Genomic DNA, 20,229 nt, shown 5'->3' on the forward strand with positions numbered 1-20,229 from the left:
TTTTTAAGTGAGCATATGTACAAATACTGATACTAACACCTTGAAACTTCAGCAATTATTTCTATTCCTTCCCAGGTACAAACACACTTGGACAATCAGTCTAGATACCACGTACAGCAGAGCCAGAGGCACCAGGTGAAGCAGTACGTGACCCTCGATGCCAAGCTGTGCAGCCAGCCCCTCTCGCTGTCCCAGTCTCACGCGGTCCAGCCGGTGGGAGCGAGCTCTGTCCTGCGCAGCGCGCACATGCCACCAGCCAGCAGCGCTCCGCACAGCCCTGTCACCAAGCTGCTGGCCCTCGGCAGCCAACACGAAAATGCGGTAGGACAGAGCTGGGTAAAGAAAGGGGAACTGGGCTCTGTCTACTTCCATAAAAATGTTACATCACCCACCCTGCACTAGAAGTGGGCAAGACATGACTTTCTTAACTTTCGAGGGGTTATGGCACTTGCTTTCTGTATCCTTTTGAGTTATGTGGGTTGTTCCCTCGTGTGCCTGTGAATAGCTTACTGCAGGATCAAGCTTTTAGGCTGCTGCCAGATAAAATGTATTGTTGCATCTTTTTACATATACATCATACGTTGCTGTACATTTTCTGAATATGCACTTTGCAAAGAAAAACATCCTTTTTCCAGATGGCAGTTGTTCTGTCTGAAGGTATTAACCTAGCTGCATAAAAAATGTTAAATACAGATCACCTTCAATACATAATTGAAAAAAATCACTCATTCATTTTTCAGTTAGCTGCTATATTTTTATGTGGGTTATCTTGAGTAAATTGGCAAAGATATGCTAACTTTAGTACCACCATTGATTTTAATAGAGGTTCAGCTATAATACAATACCAGATTCTTAGCCAGTATGAGAGGTAGGTCATTATGGCTTTTAATACTTCAATAGACTTCAAAAGAGACTGTTTATTGGGTAAGAGGGGAATTCCTACAGACATGAGAAATGGAGATGCTTTATGTCTTGTGCTTTAATAGAACAGAAGAATCTTACAAATACACCATGACTCATTCAAGCATTTGGACCTAACATAGATAAGCATGAGGGAGCCCATAAAGCTTCCTGGAGAGTTCATCTGGGGCCTCTCCATTCCTTCTGCATTGACAACTGACATTTTAAGTCAGGTTTATGGATTGCTGGAACTACTTTAAAATGATATTTTAAATGGCCTTTGTGGACATCTATGTGACCACGTCCATGCTGGCAAAGTGCAGTGTGCTGAAACTGCTCTCAGGCATTTTGGGTCTGATCAGGAGCCTGCCCTGTACTACTCTCCGTCCTGGTGAAGACGGGAGGGTGATACCTGGCACTGGGATGATCCTGGCAGCTTTGCAATGATTTCGACAATATCTGCTCTGACTCAGGGGGATGGATGACTGTCACGGTGGAATTTCTTAATGTGGGTGTGCCCTGTGGTTGAGAGTAGGCTATAGATATATCAGCAAATAATACAGAGCCAATACCCAGGTTGGTGCAGTAAATTGCACTCTTTCATATCGCTTAATTGCCAGCATTTCTTGGTATGATTTTGCCCCTGATAGTGCTTTCCTAGATAAGTCTGGGCACAACTGCTGGCACAGTAGTTCTGTGTTCTCTGGTTTTAGAGAGGGAGAGGAATGAATGTATGAGCAGTGCTAGGCCACGTGGTCAAAAATGTCTGTGTTGAAAGGTCCCATGTCTTTGTGATACTTTTATTGCACAGGACCATCTACAATTTCTTCAGCTTCCAAAAGCTGCAGATAGTAGAGTTAAAAGTGACATCCTTATCATGGGATCTCTCCCAAAATTTTATTGTGAATGGAATCAGACCATAATTATCATTGAAATCTCATGTTGCACTTTGTCCAAATCTATGTGTATCTATAAGCCTTCAAAGTACTTATTGTTTCATACCTAGTAATTATTGAGTTATTCCATCTGCCTCAGCAGTTTTGGCTCAGATTAGATCAAAAGTGTGACCAGAAGGCTGTCTGGAACAGTATCCAGTGTATATCTTACAATTAAAGAAAAATTAACAAGGAAAACAAAGAAACCTCTACCTGCCCAAGAGGGCAGCATGTAACACCAAACCCTGAGTGACTCATACCAGTGCAGAACCACAGGTTCCTTTCAGGCTTCCTGCACCAATGCAGCAATGCACTGTGGATGTGACACATTTGGTCAAGATGACAGGTCGCAGTTACAGCTTAACAATGCACTCCTGTCATCTGCCCAAGGTCCTGCAATAAGGGGTTAAATACTGGCATGGGCTGGTGTTTAAGAGAAAGATGTATCTTGATAAACCACAACTGTTTTCACAAGAAGTAAAAAATGTGAATATTGTATAGAATTGTTTGAATTGTTTGAATTGTAAGATATAATCTTCTGAAGTTGTTTTATTGCTGTAATAGATATTCAAGATGAATTCCTCTATATTTTAAAAATAATATTTTCCATTATTATTTGTACTGATTTGTCTTAAAATATTATTTTATCAGATGGAAGAAGTTATTGAAGACATAATCAATATGGAATCAAATTTTAATGATGAAGGGATAGGTTGTTCTGAAACTCCTTTACTAATGCAAAGAACTGTAAGTATTTTGTTGAATTTCATCTTGCTTTTTATACTAGAAAGCTTTGAGTGATTCAAGCACATCACAGTTCAGAGATTAAGGAATAGTATCAGTGGACTGTTCTCCTTTCTCTTCAGCTGATTGCCTTTTTGTCAATAATTATTACAGAAAAGGGCATCAGTGTGGTGGGACACGATTATTTTAAGTGGTCTGAATAGCATTTGGGGTTCTAGCCCAGTGAAATGTCTGGTGCATAACCCATTGGAGTTACTGATGTTGGTGCAGTGCTAAAAATAATAAGGATAAAAAGCCTCTGGACTCCAGAAGGCTGTTTAAAGCCTTGCTTGAAGATCCTTCTACCTCAACTAAAAGAATTTCAAAACATCCTCGTGTAATAGTTTCTATGGTACAGTGGTTTCTCCAGTGCCTTATCTTGAAGCAAGGCTCTAGTTCTGGATTTTCATACAGACAAGTGGCATTTAGTTGAATAATTTCAAGGACAAATAAGAGGAATGTTACTTCTTCACAAGAATTAATGTAACAAACGTCAATTTTATGATGTCTCTTTGTGAATAAATGTGAGAGGACTAACAAAGGCTATTTATGTTTCCATATATATTACATATTTGAAGAGGAAGGATGGAGCTTTTCTGGACACAAAACCACATAGAATGCTATTATTTATGAAAGTAATACATATCAGTACCTGTAATGCACTTTCCAGGAGGATATATGTTGTCCTTACTGCCCTAGCTGATGTCCAGATCTGTTTGTCCTATGGGCTTTAAACTGTACACTGGTAAAAGGGAACTTCACCCTGGGGAGGGCAGAAGGGTTGTCACAGGCTTTGACAATCCACCAAGGGCACATCAGAATACACACAGGTGCTTCCTCTTTATCGCCCTCTGGAGGAACATATTTTTTCCGATTTACAGAACTTCCCTCGCCCCAAAACTACCTTAGGAGACAAGACCTCTACTCTCCTCTGTTGCCCATTGTACAGTCCAGCATTAATGCCAATTAACATTTCCATGAACACCTGCTATTTGCATGCCAGCTACAGAACTGTTGCAACTGGACTGATTTACACATATGTCTGTACAGAACATAGCAAAGAAATGGTCCCTGGGGAGTGAATTAATATTTTGGCTCAAATTAATGTGAGGCAGGGGAGGATAATTTCTCGTATGATAGTGTGGGATGGGGATGAGAGGCATGAATTCTGGGTTTTGGGTTGAAGTCATACTCCCTTCAAAACCTTTTAAAATCGGATGCTGTTAATCTGTCCTAATTCCAGGTTCATTAGCCCTTATCTTCAGCCTTGAAGGACATTTGTCTCTAAAATTTATTGAGTACCTTACTCTTGATGAGGAAGGAAATATGCAATGTCTTTTAGACCTTGATGGTATTATATTTGCAAAGATCTGGGACTCTTGAAGTGCCTCTGGGACAAGTAATAGTCTTTGGATTTTCATTTGTGCTGAGGAAAGCAGCAGGCTGCGAGGTAAGTCAGGGAGTAGCACAAATTTCCAAATTGCTCTGTTCAGTACTGCGGAAAAATAAAGCCTGCCTTCATCAAGGGAAGCAAACTGCATCGGTGTGAGGAAATTGAGTGGTGCCTCTGTTTCTGCTGTTTTCTCTTTTAGAATTGTGTACTTTAAAAATATACAAAAGAATTGGCCATATGAAGATGATCTCAGGCATTTAGCTCATACCACTTGGTTTTAAGCCATCTTTCAGGCAACATCCTAAATCTGCCAGCAAATTTTGGTCATAAGCTGTGCAATAGAAAAAGATAGAGATGTAGGTAGAAAATAATTTTTCTATATCTAGTTTTTCATAAAGAAATTTCTTTATCTGAGCCAAACATGTATGTATTACAAGAATATTGGACTAGGAGGCTTGATCAAGAATGGGAGAACACCTAATTTCCCTGAGATGTGCTTGGTTTGTCCTGCACTTCAGCAAGGACCCATAGTAGCCCTGACATCTGCACAAGGTGCCTGCTGTGGTGTCTGACACAATCATGCAGTAAGTGACATTACAGGTGACACTGAGTTGCCTCTGTATCTGACTGATTTTTGCTTTCTCTTTAAAATTCTCCAGCATAATTCCTAAGTATTTCTAGAATTCTTTTTAGACTTTCCTTAAATGGGATTGTCTTGATTTTGCAAACTGTGCAGAGTAATCAGTGAAATTCTGAAATGGGCTGACTTGGTTTTCAGAATGCAGTAAAAGGCTCATGTAGTTTTTCAGCAAAATCTTTTATTGAAAAGGATAAATTCATGATGCCATTTTTCTGTCTCACTGTTCTCGATGGCTTACTCAGTGGCTGAGCAATTTTTCCACTTTTTACGGTGCAACCTGTTGTGTGTTGCAGTGAACTCATGTTTACTTCAGTTAAATGCACCCATGTACCATTTTAATGGCACATTAAATGAAGACATTGAATTCTGTGAGACCACTCATGTGAATAATTGCTCAAAGGCTCATTGTCTGACCCTGAATTAATGAATTACAGTTATGCATTAGTAGAATCAGAGAAGTGAAAATAAGAACATTCCTCCATCTCTCATTAAAATAATTACAGCTTCTGAGGGGTGGATTATCTGGCTTGTGTTTGGACTCAAATTTATAATTTAATGAAACTGTCTGGTTTTGGGTGGTCACTTAAGAATTGCTTAAACTAGGGAGTATTCTGGCTGTCTTTCTACTGCTCTTCAGAATACCCTAATGGCAGAAACCTACTTTTATAACAATCTTTTAGAAGTTCATTTAAAATGTAGACTAGTTTTCCCTGCATGCAAGAGGTCTTGATTCCTCTGAAAGAATTTGTAAAACAAATTATATCTTTGTTCATAAAGCATAACAAATAAAATCATAACTATTCTTATGAACTATCATGTAATGACAACTGTTTGTTCATTATGGAGAAGGTAAGATTTAACTAAAAAAAGACATCATTGAAGATGGTATCAATTTAAAGTCATTTTTCCTTGTTGTAATAATTTAGTTTTAGGAAATTTTAATTAACAGACAGCAGAGTATTTGTTTATTATAAGACAATATTTTTTCTCTAAGTATCATATTAGGAGCAGCAGGTTTGTTCCTGACAGTATAAGAATCATTTAAAAAATGAAATATATAATTTAAAAAATGAAACAAATAATATATAAGTGAGTTTTAGAAGTAAATTACTGTCATGTAGGTCAGATATGGTGACAGATATTTGAAAAGTAAATACTTATCAGAAGTTGATTCTTATTCAAAATCCTTACAATCTATTTAACATTCTGTAGTGAATTTAAAATATATTAGTACTTCCAAATGTTCAGAGCACAGGAAGTGTAGATGTTTAAGTCTGTTAATACAAAGTGTGTATTACACCATCATTTATAGTTTAGGGCAGGTAGTAAAAAGCTCTGCTCTACACTGTGTTTAATATTAGTAAATGAAAAGAATTTAAGAAACATATTAAAGCAGATGTTCAGAGCATTAGTCACAGAGAAGAGAGGAAAGAGCAAAGTTAAAAAATCGGATCATTGTGCTTTTCAAGGTGTGATTTAACAGCATGTGATCTTATGAATCACTTCTTTGTACTAAATGTTGTTTTGTTTTGATATATACATATACAGCCCTAGGACTCACCAGTAAACCCAGTAATCTAGCAACCACAATGGAGATCTGTATAAAAACAGTTGGTAATTTACCAGTACTTTCATTCAGAAATAACTGTTGCAGTCCAAATAATCACTGTACAACTGGGATATTGCTCACTACTTGACATGCAGTCCACTAAAACTTATGGCAAATGCATTGGGAGTTTGACTGGTTGAGACTGGTTGAGTGGTTGACTGGAATGAGAATAAAGTGAGAGGAAGTTAATGTTCTGCAATGGCACAGGCCTCTCTTGAACAGACCTGGGTGGCATCAGCAAGAAAAATAATTTAATCTTGTGAACATTTTCAAGGATTCTAAGTTGTCTTTTTTTCTGGTGCACAAAACATGAGCTTTCAGCACTGATTTTGAAGAAGCCTGTGGCGAGAGGCTCTGTAGCAGTTAGATGGCTGGCAATGAGAGCTAAGAAGTATTTGCAGAGCAATGCTTCAGACACAGCACTACCATGAAATTGGATTTCAAAAAGCCACCAGGAGAGGCCCAGCTGCTGGTATGTTGAATCAGTTCAGTTCCATGTTGCTGGACTAGTCAATTCTGAATGACTAAACTAAATGGAGCAGTTAATTTCAGATTGTAAGAAAATGGAAAGCTACTTCATAAAAAACATTTTCATTCAATTTTTTCTCACATCCAGTACCAAATAAAGCCAAGAAAAAAACTGTTTCTTTGCTGATGTAGGAAGAAATTATTTACTGTGAGATGGTGAGACATTGGAACGGGTTGCCCAGGGAAGTTGTGAATGCCCCAACCCCAGCAGTGTTCAAGGCCAGGCTTGATTAAGGCCTTGAGTAACCTGGTTTGGGTGGAGGTGTCCCTGCCCATGGCAGGGAGGGTTGGTACCATATGGTCTTTAAGGTCCATACCAACCCATTAACATTCTATGATACTATGATTTATTTGTAATATTTAAGAAATGTTTTCTTAAACTATCCCCTTGAATGACCTTAGCAGCAAGAATGTTGAGAAAAGAAGAATTAACCCAGTACCAGAGAAAGGAAGCCAAAACACCTGGGCATGATGAAAGTCAGGGGTTGTGCCAGCTGTGAGAAACAGCTGGCCAGGGGAAAGGTGGCAATACCCTCTAAAGGTGGTGCCTTGCAATGGGTCACCTCTTCAGGGATCTTCTGAGGTTTCACTGCTTCACTTTCATTTCATAGACTCATAATTCACTGTTCTACCAAGATTGGGAGCTACTGCTTATTTCCAGTCGGCTTGGGAGTCAAGTCAGTAGGATTGCTTCACTTGTGCCACTCTTGCAGGAAAAGGGCTTGTGGAGAAAATCCTGTCACTGCAGGGCTTGCTTGTATTTGTTTTGCTCCTTTGGCATTTGGAAAAAAACCAGGTAGGGAGTAGAAGTTAGATCTGGATAGGACAGATAGATATTTTCCTTCTTTAATTTTTATGATTCTATTAACTACAGCTGGTATAAATTCTGATTAAATCTGAACTCTGCATTTGATTGTAGGGAGACACTATTTATTAGGAAAAGCATAGTTCACTCTGTCTGCAAAATCTCACTGCTATTATAAGGTCTTTGAGATCACAGTTTCTCGTCATTACATTAATAATTTGTATTTGTATTAATTATTTGTTAAATATTGATGGTGACCATCTGGACGGATTGCAAAACCTGCTGTCTGTCCCATTCTCAGAAATCATACAGAAAGAAGAAATTCAAGTAGGCATACTCCAAAGTATTTTATTGAACAAGTGCTGCTATTATTCAGTCATTAAGTAAGACCAGCTTTCCACTAGAGGTGCATGTAGCATTGCTGACCTAGGCATCCCCCTACTGCATAATCACAAGTACTTTTTATTTAGTGAATACTGATGTAATTTGGCAACCCTTATAAGATGATAAAATCTGTTAAAGTTCAAAACCATTTTAGAGAAAGGGCCAGAGTAAACATTAACAACTTCATTTGCTTAGGTTGGCTAACTTGAAAAGGCTGCATAACATCAATGAAAATGCTTTGTCAATCACATTCTACACTAGATTAGTCTTAAAGTCCAAGGAAGAATCAAAGTTCACCTAAGTATATAAACTTCTGTCTAGCACTCTCTGGTATCATTTACAAGTTTAACAAAAAAGAAAAATGAAGGAGAAGGAACAGTCAGTAACTATTGAGGAAATTATAGACGCCTCAAAAATAAAACTGGTGAGCAAATATTTTCTTTGTTTTCCTTCAATACTATGGAAGTGTTAGGTAAGAAATTGTGTCTTTCAGTTGTTTCAGTTGCAAAAAAAACTAACTATGAAAAGCACAAATTCAAAACTCCTCAGGCCTGTTTCCTGCAGCTGGAAGTATCTTTTGTTATCACTGCCACTGCTGTTTTGAATGTCATACGAATGTCAGATGAAGGTTTGCTTTTGGTATTTCACACAATTGAGTAGTGTGAGGTGGAAATGGGCAGTGTAGAGCCCCCTTGCCTGCACAATTTACCTCATGCTGTAGGAAAGGTCTTCACAGAACACAGTATGCATTACTTTGGGTCAGGAGAAGAACTGTGATCTACTTTTACATAGCTGCAGCATTCAAAAGCAGTGCAAAATTACCAAAAAGCTCAGCTCTGTCTCTGGCACTCTAACAGACCAATGTCTACTAATCCTTCTCTATTTTGGGGGTAGAACTCTGGCTGAAGGGAACCAAAAGACTCACTCTTCATGCAAGTGTAGTAAAGTTTCCATAACTCGGAAACTAAGGGAACATTTCTTTTTTTCCTCTCCGTTTTTCTCTTTCTAAAAGGTAAACTGACAGAAATGAAAGTATTATTCAAAAATATACAGTTGTTTGTATGCAAGTACCTTTTAGAAACATGATCTTTATCTCAGACCTTAACATTTAACAGTGTAACAGTAGTAAGAGAAAAGGATAGTTAAAACAGGTTTCTAACTCTCACAATATTAATTCCTTATTAATTCCAAGCCCATGTGCAGCAGAAACTGCCAGCAAATTCCTGCTGTTTGGGGCCACCAAGAAGATTTTGTTTTATCCCAAAGCCTGTGCTGCACCTTGCATTGCTCTCTGTATACAGCAATGCAAGACTTGAAGTCCTTAGGACGTGGCAGGCCATAAAGAAGATTATATTTAGCTCACTGCTGTCTGCAGCATACAGGTTATGATGCCTTCTGGAGAGAAACTTTATGAATTTCTGTCAATGGCATTTACATAGGTTGAATAAAAGACTTGTGAGCTCAGAGGCAACAACGGTGGGTACTTTGTTCTTCAGGGGCAGTGAAGCTTTTTACTGCAAGACAAAGCTATCTTGTGGAAAACAAGGATTTCTCGAAGTCCATTTTGATAAATACACTTCCAAAAGTACAGCTTTAATGATCATCTTAGCACTTACTTTTCCATCAGCCTAGGCCTTCAATGACCTTTAATATATGTGTAAAGTAGTTTATTAAGTAGCTGACTACTCTATATTTAAATTTATATTTATATATATTTATATTTACACTAGAAATATGAATTTGTGAATTTATCTGAAATCCAACACTATAGAAAGGATTTTCAATCAAAATGAAATTCTGCATGGTACACCCATGTGGAAACACTAGAACACAGAAACCTTACTGCATTATGTTTAGAGACTTAGATGTTAGATGATATCTCAGAGGACATAATATCAAACATAAAATATATAGAGTATATGTTATAAGTAAATGTGCTTTTCACTTCTCCCTCAGCCTAATTTTTCCTCTTTTTTTTGTGCTTTTCATTGTTTTCAGAGGAAGGATTTGAATGATTTGATATATGCATTTACATGCTGTATCCAACAAAATTGAAGTAAGGTGGAACCAGGAATTAGTGCATTAGCTGATGTTGCTTGTGAAATAATAGTAAAATAGCTAACAGATCTATCATTTAATTGGCATCTTTTGTTTTCATAACCTGGGGTTTAGTGGGCAGTAGTATTTTGAATTGATTTCCAGCTGCAAGTTGGATGATGACATTGTCACAGCATCACTTAACTTCTGGACTGTGTCTGTTAATTTTGTGATCAGAAAAGTAAGAAAGAGCCAAAACATACAATTAAAAGGTAGTAATTGAAAGAGTATATACATCATGCAAAGGGTTGATTCTCCAGAAAATTCCTTTGCTTGGTCATATTTGATCAGACATTTATCTAGACAATGGACTTCTAAGAATATGATCAGGGCAGAAATGTGCTATGACTGGAATATGAAGAGAGTTCATTTTTCTCTGATGAATAATGAACCATCTTGATGATCATTATTGGACTATAAAAAATGAACCAGTTTTCATGCATAATATATAATATCTGATATAATATATCTGAACATTAAGTCCCTGGTTGAGGATTGTGTAATTATGAAACATGTTAAAGATAAATATAGAAGGGGACACAATTTGTTCAGATGAAAACAAATCTGAGAAGGATAGTATTTTCTGCTAGTCTCTTTGCATAATGTATGGAACATTTTTGAATCATTATTGGTGAAGACCATTTGTACTCAAATATATGTATTTTGCATTGCAGTTGCAAAAAAGACCAAGAATATTTAGCTTTAAATGGGATCTTCTAGATTCTGAGAACAGCATACTACAACTTCTTTGGCAATTGATACTGTAAACACATCCTTACAAATAAAAAGGATAATACAGCTGATGTTCAACTTTCTTCAAGCAGCACAGCAATTGAGAAAGAAAGCTGAACACTAGTCTTTCTAGTACTTGTATTTACAAGATTATGCATCCTGTCTGCAATAAATTTGAAAAGACGAAAAGTCAGAATTTATTAAAACCCACACTGAAGGTACAAGAACTGCCCCAGTTTTCCCATTGTCAAAACCTGCAAATAACCATTATACCAGGTGCTGTCATTTAGAAAATGGATTTGTTAATATGTGTTAATATACATTTATTGATCAATGCACTCTTTGGCCAAATTCAGTGCATATTTTGAGTTCAATCTGTGAACTTGAGAGATTGAAAAAAGGTTTTGTTTACCTGTCATGAAGAAATTGTAAAGGCATGACAAGCAATCAACTGTTTTTATGTTTGGTACCCCAGTATCAAAACCACAAACTTTATGACATATGTGAAATGAACTGTGGACACAATTCCATATTGATATTTTTGTATTTGGGATACATATATGGGATAATAATGTAAACATTGTGCAAAATTCCTACTTTTGTGGATTTATTTTTTCTTTAATTAAAATGATTAAGCAAGAAACACATTGAAATAGATGGGTGCCAATTTTTTTTGTGGCTAAGAAGAAGTAGCCTCATTTTACAAAACTGTTCCTTGAAGTGTTGCTATCAATTAAGCTAGTGAAAACATGATTTAAGTGGGATATATTTAGGGGTGGAAAATGACAAAATATTTCACTAATCTTTTGTTTCAGATGCAGTCTGAGAGAGTACCAATTTTTACCAAGAACCAAAACAAATATTCTCTTGCAGATACAATACTCAGCCTTTCAGGTTAGGCAGCTCTCTTGTTGTGACAAGTAAAGCCACATGTGTTGTGGTTGCCTGTTAAGTTTGCCAAGCCTGCAGGTGCAGTACAGGCCAGCTGACCATGTGTCAACAATCCTCAGAATGGTCTGCATAGCACAGCACTGCTTACAAACATGCCACACACTGCTGCTGCAGGAAACAGGCACACTTGGTGGGTTGTTTGTCTGCAGTTATTAACCCCAGAAAAAAGGATAGCAAAGGAAGTTCCTGCTAGCAACTTGCTTCCTGCAACTTGCTTCTCACTTGCCTTTTTTGGTGAGCACTTCTGATCCAGGCAGAATGAAGACGTGTGGTAGAGGCAGTCTGGTCCTGACCTCTGTCCCTTCTGGGGACATCCTGACCTGTCTAATCACACTCAGGCTTGTGAGTGTGGCTGTGAGGAAGCGAGCCCCTTGGAGAAATGGCAGCTGGATAACAGGACAGTCTATCCTGTTGTCTGTTTGCGTTTGTCGCCACATTTCTCTTCACAGAGAAAAGCAAGGCACAATTCTTCCCAAGAATATTTCTGGGTTTCACATTCTCTGAACATCAGAGAAAGAAAACACAATTCTTATCTTGTTTGCTGTGTCTGTGTTGTGCCAAAGCAGAATGCAGTATGGAGATTGTTTACCCAGAGTGTCAGTGTTGTGCCAAAGCAGAATGCAGTATGGAGATTGTTTACCCAGAGTGATGGTGTTTTGTTTCCTTGGTCTATCAGGGCCAGGTGTGTGTATGTGTGCATAAGGACTGTTGGTGGGCAGGCATGAGACACTCACAAGATTCTGTGCAGTTAAGTGCAGTTGAGTGCTTGGCAGATTCAGTTTAGAAGTAATGTAATATAGTGTAGTATAGTATAGAATAATATAGTATAATAAAGTAATTAATTAGCCTTCTGCTATCCATGGAGTCAGATGTGTCATTCCTTTCCCACTCTGGGGGGGGGTCCCCCTGAATACTATACACATTTTTCAAGGGGAAGCAGGCTAGCTGATGAACTGTTTTGACCTGTCAGGACAGTCCAGATACCTTTGATGAAGGGCTCTTGATATCCTAGAGTTTGGCCATTTTAGACAACTAGAACATGTCAGGTGTCTGCTTTTTAAAGATAAACACACCCTGCATCATCCTTGAGTAATGACATCCTTTGGGTGTATGGAGAGCTGTTTCCTACTGGAATTAATATTTTTTAGCTAGTCCTGCATATACAAGGTTCACTGTTGACAACCCTGTGTATGAACACATTTTAGTAAAATGCAGTACAGGTTATTTAGAAAGTAACTGAACAGCTTGCTAAGGAGCAAGCTAAAGAGATAATAAAGTTTTCCTATGTAAAACAAAAAAATATATTAATGAAGTTTACCAATAACCAATCCTTGATCTCAGTTTACTTAATATTTTCATTAGTGATCTTGGAACAAAAAGATACATTTATGCTGACAAACTTTACTGAGGTAGCGAAAGCAAAAATATTGCAATACAGAGAAGGATGAGGATCTCATAGAGGAAGAATTATATGACTGTGATGACAGAATGGTCTAAATGGAAGGAATGTAATAGTACTGAGTGGAAGGTCATTCATTTAAATACTAATAACAGGAATGTCTGCAGTAAGCTGAGAACTCATTAACTGGAGATGACAGAAAAAGATCTAGTTACATTAGTTGTTCAGGGGATAACTATAAGCCATCAAAATGATGGGACTGCATAAAGGAGATAAATATGATCTTAGTATCCATCATGAGACTGATTTGCAAGAGACATGAGGAAATATCCAGTGTGGGATTCACTGGGCACGAAACTCTTTGAATGCTATAGGTAAAAAAAGGTGTCCACCCTTCAGAAAAACTAATTCAAAGCAGAAAAGGTACAGAGAGGCCCTTGTTAGAACATATCATTGCATGGGAAGTCTGTCTGAAGAATCATAGCCTGTCCAAATTAGCAAAGCAAAGTCTCAAGGGACCTATGTTCACTCCCAGTAGTCACCTGGGGGGGGATGTGAAACAATGACATATGTCTTAAAGGAACAGAAAATAAAATTTGTCTACAAATGGAAATAAAAGATAAACTTTTTGACAATAATTGCAATCATTCAACTTTTTTTACATACTCTAAATAAAAATATTTGGATGTGAAACCTAATTGATTTTTGACAGAGCATTATTGGCTCATGTACTAGAATATATGTAATGATATGTTAAATTAACTCAATATCCAGGAAATGCTTTCTAGTCTACACTGAAATTTTCAGCAGAATTGTCAAATTAAGAAAATTCTAAAAAAGCTTTAAAAACTTTTTTATTTTAACAAAACAAAAAAAAGGTTTGGAAAAAGGTTTGGTTATTATTTTCTAGCTGTGTAATGCTGATTGTGATACAACCATGACCCTTACAGACTTGAATTTTACTGTAAGGCAAACACAGCATGCAAGATTAGCCAAAATGGAAAAATACTTAAATAATAGGTGATCGTGCATGTGAGCACTGTTGTGGCATAGACCTGTTTTGGGACTACAGGCACAGACAACCTGTATTCATGCATTTTATTGCTGCATTCAAAATCCTTCTCTTGGAAGATATGGAAATGCTATTGGTTTAAGTCTTCCTTAAAATTACATTATGTTTAGCAACAACTATCATACTATAAGATTTGGAATACCACATAATTTCCTTTCATAGGGCAATGTCTTTAATGTAATGTTTTCCTTTATAAAACCCCCCAAACTTGGCATTAGAGACTGCAAATTGTGAACAAAGATGTCCATTCCTAGTCATCCATGCTGTTAATAAACCCTTAGTATTTGCTGCACAATCCTGCCTGCACAGCAGTTCAGACCCAAGTATTGGACATGGCAATCTTCTCTCGATGCGACCTCCATAGTACTTCCCTTGGACATTGCCAGCAAGCACAAAGTCACAGGCCTGTGAGGTGTACTCACTCAGGTAGTCCAGCTGAAGTTTGCTTTTATAATTGGTCTAAGCTTCGAAGTTGAGTATCTGTCAGGACTGAGCCCCATGAATGAAAATTCTCATGTTCCAGTCTTTGCACACAGGCATTGAAGATCCCCTGACACTTTATACAAAAGGAAGAATGTTAACCCCAGTGTCCTTGCCAAATGCTAACTTTGTTAATTACAGCTTGCTTTCTTCAATGCTCCTTGCAGTTTTAATTAGAAATTGTATTATTCTCTTCCTGTACTACATTGTCACTGGTTATTCCCAGTTAACCATTTGCTGTGCTAAAGGTTGTTGATATTTTGTCCAAAGCTGCTTGTATTTCAGAAATGGGAAAGATGGCGTATTATATTCTGCTATTTTTAATATTTCTGTTCTCATTCCTTATAAGCCACTTGCATTTACATTCCTAGATACATATACATGATACATGAATGCAAGGTTTGGAAATTATGTGACTTACAAGGACTTCTTGGAACAACACAGGTGTGAACCAATATGACACCTGCAAATAAATGATTTGCTGGTACCTAGGAATTTTCATACCCAAATGCCTGTGTTTCCACATCTAAATTGAAAACAATGACATGCTTTTGATATGGTGGAATCAGCTGGGTTTTTAAAGCTTTGGAATTCATCAAGTCTCACAGTGCTATAGAATTATAAGATCATAATTGTATACATATTGTATAATTGTGCAAGTGTAAGTGATTTGTACCTTTAGGAACATTGTGTTGAATTTTTGTGAAATTATATGTGTATGTATATATATAAACTTATCTTTTAATGTAGGCTTGGAAGGTATTTGAAGTCTCAGGTCTGCAAAAACTTTCCTTGCTTAAATGACACTAAAAGCAATAAATTGCATTATGAGGTATGGAGTTTTGATACATATCCAAACAGCTAGATATATTTGGATTCACAATTTCTATAATATATTGTGCTATATTTAGCATTTATATATTCTATAATATATAAATGCTAAATATGATTTTATAGTTCGAAAATTAGTTGCTTACAGATGTCTACATTTCTAAAAGAACTTCCTGTTTTGTCAGACAAAAAGTATGTTTCTTCATGTTGTATCAAAATTGGCCGCTTTCTACTATAACATTGCTCTCAGTGTTCAGTAACATTGGCAAAGAAATTCCTTGGAATTTTCTATGTGTGATATCAATGCAGAGCAAATTCAGGTAGACAGTTTCAACAAAATACTTTGACACATTTTTTGACTGTATATTATAAAAATCTCTGGTAATCAGAAAAATTATTAATTTTAAAAGAAGTTTTACCTATGTGATTTTCAAAGTAAGAGTTTATTTTGAAATTTTCACATTAGGAGCCCAGTGAGATTTCCTGAGAAGGTAAATATAGGAGGCCTGCAACATTCACCCCAAACTTTCTTCAGAGTCAAGAATAAGAGACAGAGATCATTCAGTTCATTTGGACACACTCAAGTGTCCAAAACAGGTCACATTAATCACTCTCTATTTCTTCTCCTGATCCTGAATCCTGACACTGAGAATTATTCCTTACACATTAATTCATAGGAGATTTTTTGTATTAACTGTGAATGAGTGTGTCAAAGGGAAACCACCAGTGGCCTTATCCACAAAGCCACTTATGTGACATAGTGGCCATTGCAATATAATTCAGATTTTTACTGAATTCACGGAAGAAAGAGACAGTTGATAGTGCAATTGGCACTAACTTTCCATAACATTTCTTGCCACCTGCATCAAGATGACACCGCTGTAGTTCCTCCATCTTCCTTCTGGCCCACCTTGTAGATGGGCATCACGTTTACTCCAATAACTGTGACCTCCTCAGTTAGTCAGGACTTCTGGTCAATGGCTCAGGATGGCTCAGTGAGCTCTTCTGCCAGCTCCCTCAGGGCCCTTAGGTGCAGTCTGCCTGGCCTCATGAACCTGTCTAAATGGTGCAGCACGGCACTCCCCATTTCCCTTGGATTGTGAGGTCTTCATTCTGCTCTGTCTCCCAGGTCGGGTAGCTGGGTACCCAAGGAACAAGCAGTACTACTCTTAAAGACTGAGGCAAAGGAGGCATTAAGTACTTCAGCCTTTTCCTCATCCTTTCTCACCATATTTTCTCCCACATCCAATACAAGCAGGGAGATTCTCCTTATCCCCCTTTTTGTTGCTGATTTGTTTATAGAAACATTTTTCATTGTCTTTTACAGCAGTGGTCAGATTAAGTTCTAATTAGGTTTTGGGCCTTCTAATTTTTTCCCTGCATAGCCTCACAAAATTGTTGCTGTCCTCTTTAGCTCCCTGCCTCTTCTTCCACTATGCTTTTTTCCCCTCAGTTCCAGCCAAAGATCTCTGTTCAGCCAGACCAGTTCTTCCTCAGTGGCTCATCTTTTTACACATGAAGATGTCTTGCTCTTGTTCCTTTAGCATTTCCTTCATGGTGTCCTTCATGGACTCCTTTCCCCTTCAGGACTGCCTCCCAAGGGAGTCTCTCAACCAGTCTCCTGAACATGCCAAAGTCTGCCCTCTGCAAATCCAAGTCTTGCTGACCCCTCTCTTCACTTCCCCAAGATACAAAAACTTTGTTTTTATTGTTTTATTGTATTTATTGTTTCATGATCGCTGTGCCCAAGGTGGCCTCCAAGTGTCACATCTGTACAAGTGCTTGTCTGTTCACAAACAGCAGATCCATCGGTCACCTTCCCTAGCTGGTTTGCTCACCAGCTGTGTCTGGAAGTTAGCTCCAGAGATCCTGTCACACACTCTAGGGATCTTCTGCACTGTTGTTTCTTCTAGGCTGTTATACTTCCAGACAATACTTGTGAGAAGTTGGAAGTCTCCCTCAGGAACAAGGACCATCAATTGCAAGACTTCTCTCAGCTGCTTATAGAATATTTCAGTTGCCTCTTCATCCTGGTTGGGTGGTCTATAAAAAAGTCCAACTAGGAAAAGTGCCTTGCTGGCCTTCTCCTTGATTCTTATCCTCTCACCTTCAACCTTTGCAACCATCATTAAGCTCCACACAATCAAAACACTCTCTAAAATGCAGAGCTACCCCACTGTCTCTTCCTCCCGCCCATCCCTTCTGGAGTAATGCTTATGTGAATCCTTTTAATTAGTGAGATGATAGGCTTGTTGTTATCAGTAGTTGAATGACTTGGGTTTGGGCTTAATTTTTATCATTTCCATGTGGAGTGGTGATGCTGTTTTCCTAATGGTTGGTAAATATGAAATGACAAGGGGAAGAATCCTGGAGAGCATCTGCAGGAAACAAAGTATGGTACATTTGGCAGAGACACTCTGCAAACAATTAAACAAATTAGGGGGCTGGACAGTCAGTGAAGGAAGTTTAACAAAGACAAGTCTTGAATTCTGCACCTGGGATGGAGCAACCCTGCACGTGTGTACAAAGCTCAGGAATGGAATACTGGAAAGCAGGGCTGCAGAAAAGGACTTGGGGTCCTGGTCAATGGCCAATTGAATGCGAGTCAGCAGTGCCCTGGCAGCCAGGAGGGACACCTGTGTCCTGGGATGCATCAGGCACAGCATCATTAGTGGGGCAAGGGAGAGGATTGTTGGGCAGTTTTATGGAATTGCCTTCACCAGCTGTGTAACTGAACTCAGCTGAAATGTCTGTCTGTGTTTTAAAGTTGAATTTACTCATGCTCTTTTGAACTATCACACAATTTTGAACTTTGAGGCATTTGAGTTTGAGGTTGGTATAATTTTTTCCTTGCCAGCTAAATTGGCCAGTCATGAACTTTTCTTTTGGATTTGGGCATTGTCATTTAAATCCGTAGCTTTGTGAATAGACTGTCTTTCAAGGATAAATGTGAATTTCTGTCTGAAAATTAGAACTAATCAATTAAGTATCTCATGTTTGCATTAAACTTTGTTTAACAAGCCTGGTGCTTCCATTAATGGCATTGATAATCTACTACATTGAAGGTTGCCACCAGTTTCATGCAAGTTATTGAACTTATGTACACAGCTGTTTGAAGTACATAAAGAATGACAGATATGTATTTCTCATTTGTTAGATTATTTATTAGATTATATTATTTTCAGTGGTTACTATTTCCTAGCATTTCACAAAAAAAGTAGCCTAAGTCATATAACATCCTTGTCAAAGACCTCTAGAACCTGGAAGTGTAGGAGTCACACTGACTCTCAATTTTTTATGTCATTCTGTTTTCATATCATTTGAATAAACTAAATTCATTTACATGAATGTAGGAAGTAATTAAATATGATGAGAGCTAATATGAGTTCACTCTTGTAATGTAGTTATCCTATCACTGGAACAAAGAAAATGCAAAGGTAAAACTGCAGTGAATTCTGTAATACTTGTCAGTTTACTCCTCGAATGAAACAAAGGTACCTAAAGTGAGAATGCTCTTAACATTCAAATCCTGCATATTAAACATAGCTTGTTCTGAGTAATACTCATCTGAATTCCAAACATTCTTTTAAAAAGTATTTTCATTGAGAGCTCAAATGTATAAGCAGATTTGCAAAACTGACTTGGTGTTGTGATTTCTAATGGTATTCAAGAATTTTCAGTTTTCCTAAGTAATAAAGCTCTAGTTTAAAAATGAGCATGTTATTTATGTGTGTTCAATTAGAATTCTGATTGCTCCATTAAATAGTATGTAATACAACTAGGAGAATTTAACTCAAACCAGATTATCAGATGATCTAGTGAAGTTATTAGTTAATTTAACAAAATCATTATTTAAAAATAGAGCTAATTTAAAATTTCAGTTTTAATATAAAATACAGGGAGCACAGCCATGGAACAACTTCACAATGAGAAAGTAATTCAGAAAATTGTCTCCATTCAAAATAACTTGTGATGAAGCTCACAGTCTCTACAAAAAGAGAAATTACAAAAGTCTGAAAAAAGCTGGTTCCCAGCAGACCTATGGCTGGTGTCTTGATTACCTGCCTGGAAAATTCCAGGTTGTTTCAGGATCCATAGCTGATGGGAAAATCTGTGACAAGACATTTTCTTGTCTATGAAAAGCAATTTTCTTAAATACCTCCTAATTTCCTTTCATGCTTTTCTGTCTCAAGTCAGTGATGGTATCCACATTATTTTTCACCCACTTTTTTTTTTTTTTTTTGGTTTTTGGTTTTTCTTTTTGTTTACTTTTGGATTTATTTTCTGTTATCTTGGCCATGTGGACCCAAACTCAGTTTCTAAGTCCTTGAGTGTTGACCACAAAAAAACCCCAAAGATGTCAGCACAAATTTTATATGCATGATAAAAAAAAAAAAAAGTTTTTGTTTTACTGCAAAGGATCAATGCTGAAAACCTGGTCATAGGGTCATAGAAAATGAGCAAAGCCTGAACTGTTCTTCAGTAAACTTTTGCATATTTTACAGTTATTTCATGTATGTGAAGTTATTCAAATAAAGGTAATTGTACAATTACCTGAAATCCACATACTTTAGCCTTACTTAGTGTGCATTCTATGGGCTTATTTCGCTAATATCATATTATATTTTTTAAGGGAATAACGATACTGGTATACATGGTTATATGCTATGCATATTAGAACCATTAGGTT

At 37.4% G+C, this 20,229-nt stretch overlaps 1 protein-coding gene across 3 annotated transcripts in view; it reads left to right on the forward strand.

Moving 5' to 3' along the window:
• TFEC (transcription factor EC) overlaps positions 1 to 20,229 on the forward strand; it is an 88,827-nt gene that overhangs the window by 48,806 nt on the left and 19,792 nt on the right. For 2 of the 3 annotated variants that reach the window (XM_039726983.1, XM_039726985.1), the window contains exons 2-3: positions 76 to 321; positions 2,487 to 2,582. In XM_039726983.1, coding sequence (XP_039582917.1) covers positions 76 to 321; positions 2,487 to 2,582 — 342 coding nt within the window. Of the gene's footprint in view, positions 1 to 75; positions 322 to 2,486; positions 2,583 to 20,229 lie in introns of those variants that run through there. The other variant, XM_039726984.1, reaches the window with a different exon arrangement.

This window comes from Passer montanus, unplaced genomic scaffold, assembly GCF_014805655.1.
Source record: "Passer montanus isolate IOZ18808 unplaced genomic scaffold, ASM1480565v1 scaffold6, whole genome shotgun sequence".
NCBI lineage: Eukaryota > Metazoa > Chordata > Aves > Passeriformes > Passeridae > Passer > Passer montanus.